Source organism: Ceratina calcarata, unplaced genomic scaffold (genome assembly GCF_001652005.2).
Source record: "Ceratina calcarata isolate Rehan_Ccalc_2016 unplaced genomic scaffold, ASM165200v1 scaffold1, whole genome shotgun sequence".
NCBI classification, from domain to species: domain Eukaryota; kingdom Metazoa; phylum Arthropoda; class Insecta; order Hymenoptera; family Apidae; genus Ceratina; species Ceratina calcarata.
Genome location: NW_017130860.1, coordinates 4,799 through 14,522, shown reverse-complemented (window position 1 = coordinate 14,522; position 9,724 = coordinate 4,799). Strand labels below are relative to the sequence as shown.

Here is a 9,724-nt window from a genome sequence, read left to right as displayed (position 1 = left end):
TTTTACTTTTGACAAAAGTATATGAAATAATCTCAAGAGGCTTGGAGACATTTCAAGCACAGCATTTATGTATTTCTCAATATCCTGATGCGTTTTAAAATCAGTACTTAAATTATACAACAAAGTACCATTATAGAAAGTGGCAACTGTAGTCTGTGGATAGGGACACCCTAATAGCGCGTTCAGACTCATGACCTGTCTCAGACAAATCTGAAATTCTGCAAATGCATGGACTATGGATCTATTAAATAATTTCGGATTTGAACGCAATTTTCTATCTAATTGAAAATGAGAAATAAAAAATGATGCGGCTAAAAGACAGTCGTCATAGCAGATTTCATTATAGGCTTCGATAACTGTGCCATTCGTCTTGTAGTTCGGTTTATAATTATTCGCTCTTCTTTTTCGTTTTATATTTTCAATTACTCGGCTCTTTCTCTCTTCAAAATTGCGGGCCGATCTATATGCACCGATCTTGGAATCTATTATATGAAATATTGTACCGATGAGTATAGCATATACGTTAGATTTATGAAACACGGTAGGTTCTTGCTCCCTTATCCAGTACTTGATACATCCAAAATATAATATCCAGTTTGGCGGAAGCTCATTTATACCATCTGTATCGCTAATCCCTAAAGTTTTATTCAAGATTTCTTTGCGTGAATCTGATGGAATTTCCCTAAGTTTGGATAGAGATGGAAGTTTACAACAATCTAGTGTCTCTGTGCCTTCTAATTCACGTAATACAATTCTGCTTTGATCTCTGATTATGCATCTCATGTAACGTACTTTGTCATTTATTGCTGATTTTAAAAGACCAAAAATAACGCTAATGATCTTTAAAGTTATTACATTACTCGAAGAATAATTGATATTTTCAATTTGTATTGGACACGAATACAATCTACGAACTATCATGTTCATGAAATACGGAGGATATTTGGCCAAAAGATATTCATTTACAAACCATTCAGGCAATTTACTAATGGCTTCATTTCGCGACAACGATTCGGTCTCAGTTATTGTGCTTATTAGTTCTATCTCATCGTCGTCGTCCTTTTCGCTCACCTCCTCTTCTCCTTCACAAACTTCTCCCATGTAGGTCAAAGTATCAATGTCGCCGTTAAATTTAAAACTCCTGTTCAAGCGACTCGTATCTCTACGAGCGAGGTAATCTCCTGGAAATCCTAATGGTACAAGTATTTCAGCTAATGAATTCGTATAACTAATATTCTCTTCTATTAAATTCAATACGCTCCGTCGCGAAGGTTTGGGTATTCTTGTTAATATGTTGGCAACTGCTTCGTCCAAGGTGAACTTGCTTAGCCATGAAAAAATTGCCTCGATGCAGCGTTCTCTCTCGCACCATGCTGTTGATGCCGTCTTCAATTTCAAATGACGAAAGAAGTTTTTAAACGTTCCACGTTTAACATAATCGTTTCCGAACAAAATTGCTGCCAATGGTAACATTGATTCCTGCAGCCCACTAAATGAATTTAGTAAATATTCGACTTTATACATTTTACATTGTTTTACATATCTTTCACCTGAACGCCTAACTGTACCAACATTCAATGTGTGAAATGGTATGTACATTAATCCGCTTAAATAAAAATCCGAATCTGCACTGAGTACAGGACATTCGAGCATTCTTGCTATTGCAGCTATATCATTATCAGCTTCAAATAGACACTGTACCTGTCGAATGTTCTTTTCTCTCATCACATCTCTGAAAACTTCTCCTTGCAACACGGGCAGAAATGTCTCTTTATTCTGACACGGGGAATAAGTCGAAGCTTTTTGGATTTTCTGGTTGGTTCTCTTTATGACTGTTTTTAATTTTTTGTCCTCGGTACCACCGTCAATCAAAACCAACGGCTTTATGCCACATTTTAACAGATCGTCGAAAAAGATTGACACGTCGCGTGCATATCCATCATAATTGCCGCCGAATGCACAATTACGATATGCCTTTTGCGAATGATATATTTGACAACCTACGTTGTTACCGTCAATCACTAAATATGTATTATGTAATTCATAATACCGCAAGTAATGGTCAGAATGATTATTTATGTATCCAGTTAGTCCAGGAATTCCCATGTTAAATTTGGAACTTGTATATTTCAAATCAGATATATAAAATAAGTTTTGTAGACAAATACGTTCACGAGTTCAGTTTTTACTTCTTCTACTTCAGTCTACTTATACGCATCTCAATACTTTAGAATCGTGCGGGGATAATGCGAGGGGAATTCCCTGCCCCACCACTATCTTCCAAGCTGTGCGAAACGATATTAAGCCGGGTATTCATCTGAGCACGAATGCGAACGAGGCAAGGCGAGTCCGAACAAATGCCTCGTTTTGTCTCGTTTGTAAAATTTTTCTTCGCAAACGAAGTCTGCCGAGGCAACGAACGAGACAGTGATCCACAGCGAACGCAGTGAACGATGATCCAGCGAGATAGGCAAGGTACGTGGAACGTACACGAATGCCGTCCATACGTAACCAAATTTTTCTTTGAAGTACCGACTCCGATCGGCTCGGGTCCCGAATGCCTCAGTCTGTGCGGCGAACAGCCGAATGCAGTTTGCCGCGCCTCGGTTACACGTCCACATATGTATGCTCGTTCGGCCTCGCCTTGCCTCGTTCGCATTCGTGCTCAGATGAATACCCGACTTAAGAATAAGCAATGACTCACCGAATAGAGATAGTATGCATATTATCTCATTTTATATGATACCGGCCCGTGATTGCGATTTGTAAGTATAGTTTCTCTATAATCATGATATTCTCATCTATATAGTTCATATCTGCTGAAATTGCCTGAAATAGCTTATGATTTATGAAATGTCTGATATGCTATTAAAAAAATTACCAACTCTTTTGGAGAATGGGTAAAAAATGCATGATAGAAATTATAACAAGTAGATCCTATTGTACATGTGTATAATTTTTATTTTACTACTTTGTGGTTGTATTCAAGTAATTGTTTAGTACTACCACCACTAGAAATGTACATGTTTCATACATTATTATATGTATTTAATTGCAATAACAATATTAATTTTATTGACGTAAGAAAGTATCACTATTATATTGAACATTTATTCATCGGTTTTCTCTACCTCATCATCCATTACTTTAAATGCGCGCGGTTCATACGTGGCGCGCGCGAGTAGCAGATTCTAGCAGGTTCTTTCTATATACCTACTACTAATATAAAATCACGAATCACACTGAAAAATCATCGTGATTGGGAACGAACGTGATCGAATCACGAGTGATTCGAAAGTAGTAGTTGTAGCTGTTCTAGCCATCACTAGAATGAACGTGATGGAATCACAAGTGATTCGAAAATAGCAGTTCTAGCCATTACTAGTATGTAATGCGGTATAGATTTTATATATACATGTATATTTATTAATTTGTTGAAATGTACAACATCAGTTGGAACAACATTACCTCGCACAATTTATTTTTGAAACTTTTATGCCTGCATCTCCTGGCTCGATGCGAAATCTCGAGCTGAATGATCTTGAATACGTGCTGGCAAATCTAAACGAATATTTACATCAAAAGTACCGAACAAACGTTTTACTTTATAATCCGTCATTATCGTTCGGTAATTTATTATAATCACTTATGCGTTTGCATATATGAATGATATAACGCATCGTAATACTGTACATAATACGTAATATCGGACGTACGAGGTACGAGTGCAACATGTTCCCCGTGTTTTGTAATGAATTACCCATTGGAGTGGGCTGTTGCACTTTCAAAATTAATCGGAACCCGAGGGATGTGATCGACAGAAATTAAAATTACGAAAATGGTTCTGACGAAAACCCATTCAATAAGTCGATCCTCCAGCTGTTTAAGAAAATACCGTATATTGTTTGTGTTTGGTATAACTGTGCTATGTGTACAAATTTATTTAGCTCACACGTTTTTCGGTTTGGAAATTCGAAATCGAAAGTCCAGCCGACTCTCTTCAGGCGATGTAAGTTCGATTAAACCACTCGTTAGTTATTAATCATGTCAGTATGAATCGACCTCGTATTTTTCTGCATAGGAACTGTCTCAACCTGAAGAAGATGAGGGTTTATCAAAAGGTCAATTGAAACTTCCACCCGACAAAACTAGTAATTCCAAGATTTCGCAGACTAATCGAAATCGTACTACTAGACTAAAATTAGATCATAAATTGTTAAATTTTACTCCACCATGTGAATTCACTGGCAGAGATGCAGTCAGTGCTGTAACACGTGCACAAAGTCAAGTATGCAAACAATACATTGTCAATGTGACGTGCCTTAATCAACAGGGATTATTGTATCCAGAGAGGATACAATCTCTGTGCCCTCATTCTCCAGGATTTATAGACAAACCAGTCAGTTTGGGATGCTTCAAAGATGATAAAACATTAAGGATATTATCCGGTTATTACCATGTTTTTAAAGGGAACAATTCTCCGGAACGGTGTGCTTTTCTGTGTATGCAATCGGGATATTTGTATGCTGGTACTGAATATTCGTAAGTCTTTTCAGTACAGCATAATTGACGACTGTTTTAATTATAAAATATATATCCAAGTGTTCAATTTCAGCGTTGAATGTTTCTGTGGTATGGAGAAACCTTCTCAGTTAAAGAGATTACCAGACTCTAGTTGCAACATGAAGTGTTCTGGTAATCCAAAATATTCTTGCGGTGGATACTTGACGATCAATGTATTTTGGACTGGAATCCAAAGTAAGATAATCTTGTCACTTATATCCATGTCCAAATTTACGAAGCTCATTTCTTGTATTGAACAGAATTTAAAGCCCAAGAAGCACGAAATGCAAGCACAGATGGCGAGAATGTAAAGCCTGTACAAATAGCGTATTTGTTGACAGTAAATGGCAGGGCCAGTCGACAAGTGAAACGACTAATCAATATTCTTTATCATCCTTCACACTTCTTTTATATTCACGTTGACGCGGTAATTCAATAAATTCTTTGCCTTTGACATAGCAAAAGAAGTCCATAGTCACTATTATAATCTGTGCACTTCCAGCGACAAGATTATCTTTACCGAGAAATGTTGGAAGTGGAGAAATCTTGCAAAACGAGCAACATCAAAGTGGCGAGGGGAGAAAATTTAAGACACGCAAGCATTTGGGGCGGTGCGAGCCTCTTGACGACTTTCCTGAGATCTGCGCAACAAATGATTGCACACAGCCATCACTGGGATTTCCTTGTCAATTTGTCGGAATCGGATTATCCTATAAAAAGTAACGCGCAATTAACTCAATTTCTTAGTTTGAACAGAGGAATGAACTTTGTAAAATCTCACGGGAGAGAAGTTCAACGTTTTATTACCAAACAAGGTTTAGACAAGACTTTTGTAGAATGTGAAACTCGTATGTGGAGGACGGGCGATCGAAAATTACCTGACGGTATGCTCGCTTTATTTTATAATTGACTATTGATTAAATCTGAAGAAAACATGTTTTTTTTGTAGGCATTCAGGTCGACGGTGGTAGTGACTGGGTAGCCTTAAGCAGAGAATTCGTAGAATATGTTGCTAATTCGCAGCCGGATGCGTTAGTGACTAATCTTCTAAAAGTATTCAAGTATACCTTATTGCCTGCCGAATCCTTTTTTCATACAGTTTTACGTAACTCGAGATTCTGCAACACGTACATAGACAACAATTTACACGTTACGAATTGGAAAAGGAAATTGGGGTGTAAATGCCAGTACAAGGCTGTGGTGGATTGGTGCGGTTGCAGTCCGAACGATTTCAAACTCGAAGATTTCAGCAGAATTCGCAACACGGTGGATCGTAATTTGTTCTTCGCCCGAAAGTTCGAGCCGATCATTGACCAAAGGATTATAGACAGAGTCGAGGAGTGGTTGTACCCGGAGAAATTGAATAAAACTGTCATCGCGGCAGGTTATGACGCGTACTGGCAAAGCTTGTACCATAATGCAGATTTGAGTCCCTTGACTGACGATGCGCAATTAACTGTCTCAAACTCCATAGCGAGATCGACTTTCCGCAAATTGAATATGGACTTCAAACGAGTTCATCTTTTGGAGACAACTGCCTATTTTAGACAAAATCAGTTTGTCGGGATTCTGATTCTAGCCGAAGCCGTGACAGGAGAGGAAACAGTTGGATATACGGAACGAGTTGAATCACTGGTATATTTGAAACATAACTTTTCTACTAGTAGAGAATGGTTGGGAAAGATACAGAGTTTGTCTGTTAGTACTGATTACGATCAAAAAGAGAAGACGTTTAGAAATCTAATGGGAAGCATCGGACCATACTCAAGTCCGGTTTTATCGTACGAATTTGACACTGGAATCACGACGCCGCAGAATTTGTCAGTATTGTGGGTGGACCCTTACGATCGACTGGTAGATGTTAATTACATACTGCTCGAAGAAATGGCATTGGTAAATATTTTTCTACTTAATTTATGTCCAATATTTCTTTAAATAATAGTTCAAGCTCGGTTTCAGGCGGGGTATGTTAGGCCACAATTTAATGAACATTTAGTTGTGGGTTCCTGGCATGTCTTCTTATTTGCTGACACATTGTTAGTTGCAAAAATGAATTTTTTGGTGACTCCGTTGGGATACTGGAGAAATAAAAAGATCGACGTGGAGAAAGCCAAAGAAGTGAATAACGCAGCCAGTGATTACCATGTTAACGAAGAAACGAACAAGAAGTGGTCACATTTATTAAGTTCCATGAACTTTTACGGACGAAGAACGTACAGTACGGATACCGAAATTAACATTAATTCCAATTTAAATGAGTGGATAGACAAATTAGTATCGGAACATTACGAAATTGATAAAATATGCGACGCTAACGAGAGTAAATTAAAATTGCAGAAGTGTATTAATACATTCTGGAGCTCGTTGAGTCCAGACTCAAAGGCTGATATCAATAATCTATGTTAAAAACTATTAGTTTACTAAATATGTGCCATTCTGAATATTTTTAAAGTTTAACTTATTACATACGTGTAAAGGGTTAATAATCTTTTTAGATATTTTTATATCAAATACATAATGCTATACACATTCATATGGTCCATTTTAAAAAGTATTTTACACTCCTGAAACTGAACTTTTTAAGCTAATACAAGGTAATTTATTACGTCTTCCTTTGCACGACACGTCTCGGATCAACTTTGCTGATTCGGTGTGGTAAACTGCTTTCTTTCGTGTGGAAAAAGTTGTACTCATCTTTATTTCAATTTACGCGAAATGCAAAATCTTAATCACGCCATAGTATTTTATAAGATTCAAGTTTTGCTGAGGGAATTATTCTTCATGCGTTGCGGTATTAGTTCGCATCTTATAAACCAAATCAAACGTGTTCCACACGCTGTAAATCAAAACTATAATTTCCCTGTACGTCTACTACATTTATATTATTGTACATTCCCGTAAAAATGCTACATGTGCCTTCAATTTTGTTAGTTAATAGTAAGTTGAAATTTCCATGACTATCACGCGCGTATATTGCAGTGATACTACAGGATTGTTTTCTGTTTTTCAATAAAAAGATATACTAGCAACACCTGTGCAATCAGTGTTATAATTATTCAGAGAAACAAGAGATTCAGTAAATCGTAATATGTTGGCCCTTTAATAACAAGTATAGGCGATCATTTCCATTTTTCGATTTCCAGCACATGTTCTCTAAATCATTTATTCTAACGTAGTATGCCATTTCTAATTCAGAAATTCAATAATTCAAAACAGTCTAGCATTCTTTCTGCAGGCCTTTAAAGAATAGCAATTGCTATTATTTTGCGTACTTATATTTGCGCTCGCGCATTACAAGAGAGGTCCAGCTTTTCTCTGTGTCATATACCCTATTAAACATGTTGCTTAATACAATTGCAGTTAAAAATTGGACAAATAGCGAGCAAGTCTAAAAATTATTAGATTTAGAAAGTGACAAACAATTCGCTAATTTCCTCGATCATTGATTCTTAAAAGCTCTTCTCTACGCACACGCGTTTCGTCACTCATCTTACGGGTTATGTTCCGAATATTCTCCGTTTCTTAATAAAAATTAATATACGATTTTATGTCAAGGTGTTAAAACAGGAAAAGTCCTTTTATGTGACAAGTGTTTCAACTTTTAACGAGTACTTGGACTATGAAACGGTGCCTTAAGATTTTACAGTCGTATCATCTTTTCGGATATTTACCAGCATTTTTAATCAATTATTGAAAAACAGAATAATAGAACCACACGTAATGTGTTAAAAATTGAACTGCTACAATGTACAGATTAATACAACAAAGATTGTTTTCTCTGAATCAAAAGACAGTAGTCCTTTCGCACACGTGTATCAAACAACAAATACAATGGGCGAGCAGAGTAGAAAAGAACACAGTTTCAAACATTAAAAAATACTGGTTTGACAAATACATTGATTATATTAAGAATTATGACCACGTATTCGAGAAGAATTTCCCAAAGACGATGCACGTGTATCGTATATTCAGCATCGGTACCAAAGACTTTACCCAAGATGTAAAAAATTACGTCTTGATACTGAAAAAGCAGAGTGTCGATGGGGTTGATACTTTGACCACCGACGAGCTGAGGTTGACCCACACAGTGCCTAAAGACTTCTCAAAGATATGCCCCGTTCTATTACTATCTGCTCTCCCTTTTACGAACTACATCATCTTTCCCTTGGCATACTATTTCCCAAGGTATTTGCTAACTTCTCATTATTGGACGTTACAACAAAAGTTGGATTTTATGCTGTCGGATCATAAGAGACGATTAAGGCATAACAGGCCGCTGTTCAGATGCATGCAAGCAGAGCTTCAGAACATTAAGAGTCAATCATTAAGATTGAAGTGGAGCGGGATAATGGCATGTCTTGGCAGTGGAACACATCCTAACGTGAACGACGTTATTGCCTGCTCTGAATTGTTTGCTAATCAACCGTTCTCGTTAAACAGTCTTAAAAGAAAACATATAGTATGTTAATAAATATCATTTGACTAAATCTTACACACCAGTTTGATCTATTTATTAATTCTTTATTAATTCGTTGAATGAAACTCATTTTAGAACGAATTACTTGGCATACACGACATGTCTTCGTGGAGGCCTTTTAAAAAGAAAAAACTAATAGAAAGAGGCATGCTAATAAAACAGATGGACCAAGCTATACAAAGGGAAGGTGGAATCAATGAAATGTCTAACGAAGCAATGCGTTGGGTGCGCATCAAATTTTCTCATGTTCATTATTTATTTAAACGTTTATTCGTGTACACACTATACAGTATATTACATCTAAATGTTTTAGGCACTTTCGTTCAGGGGTGTAAATCCTGCAAATATGTCGTTAGAAAGTATGAAAAACTGGCTTGAGCAGTGGTTTGTAATATCGAACACAGTGAACGAAAACACGATATCGTTATTATTACACAGCCCCGTATTATTGGCATACAATCATCCCACTAACTGGACCCTCGTGTACGGTTAAAACAGTACCACTTAATATATTTTCTCTTTATTGTAAAAAGATGTGTAAGAATGGTAACAATACAAAGTTTAAGTATCGTGTATCGTGTTTCAAGTGTGTACAAGTTGTTTCTTATAATCATGTTAATTTCAACGTTCGTTTCATAAAATATATGTAAATAAATTGTATATTCATGTATTATACATATGTAC

The 9,724-nt window shown here is 36.6% G+C and overlaps 3 protein-coding genes across 6 annotated transcripts in view; 2 read left to right on the top strand and 1 right to left on the bottom strand.

The window, feature by feature from the left end:
- The window catches only part of LOC108625126 (protein asteroid-like), a 2,604-nt gene extending 315 nt beyond the window's left edge, over positions 1 to 2,289 (bottom strand). The window contains exons 1-2 of the mRNA XM_026814306.1: positions 1,702 to 2,289; positions 7 to 1,479 (exon numbers count right to left, since the gene is read on the bottom strand). Coding sequence (XP_026670107.1) covers positions 7 to 1,479; positions 1,702 to 2,106 — 1,878 coding nt within the window. The 5' untranslated portion in view covers positions 2,107 to 2,289. The remainder of the gene's footprint in view (positions 1 to 6; positions 1,480 to 1,701) is intronic.
- Positions 2,290 to 2,639: 350 nt separating this feature from the next.
- Positions 2,640 to 7,096, top strand: oxt (Xylosyltransferase oxt). 3 transcript variants are annotated; one of them, XM_026816173.1, is made up of 7 exons: positions 2,640 to 4,009; positions 4,082 to 4,542; positions 4,616 to 4,758; positions 4,824 to 4,990; positions 5,066 to 5,447; positions 5,513 to 6,456; positions 6,512 to 6,646. In XM_026816173.1, exons 1-7 carry the CDS (start codon positions 3,839 to 3,841, stop codon positions 6,557 to 6,559), a joined length of 2,316 nt encoding a protein of 771 aa, XP_026671974.1. In that variant the 5' UTR covers positions 2,640 to 3,838; the 3' UTR covers positions 6,560 to 6,646. The 3 variants fall into 3 exon arrangements, with proteins under 3 accessions (XP_026671974.1, XP_017889247.1, XP_017889329.1); XM_018033758.2 differs by having other exon boundaries at positions 2,642 to 4,009; positions 6,523 to 7,096; XM_018033840.2 differs by lacking the exon at positions 2,640 to 4,009 and having other exon boundaries at positions 4,197 to 4,288; positions 4,383 to 4,542; positions 6,523 to 7,096.
- A 766-nt stretch (positions 7,097 to 7,862) lies between these two features.
- Positions 7,863 to 9,724, top strand: part of LOC108630204 (LETM1 domain-containing protein 1) — a 3,112-nt gene continuing 1,250 nt past the window's right edge. The window contains exons 1-3 of one of the 2 annotated variants that reach the window (XM_018033376.2): positions 7,864 to 9,022; positions 9,116 to 9,265; positions 9,354 to 9,613. In XM_018033376.2, the coding sequence (XP_017888865.1) occupies positions 8,309 to 9,022; positions 9,116 to 9,265; positions 9,354 to 9,533 (1,044 nt within the window). In that variant the 5' untranslated portion in view covers positions 7,864 to 8,308 and the 3' untranslated portion in view covers positions 9,534 to 9,613. Of the gene's footprint in view, positions 9,023 to 9,115; positions 9,266 to 9,353; positions 9,614 to 9,724 lie in introns of those variants that run through there. The other variant, XM_018033456.2, reaches the window with a different exon arrangement.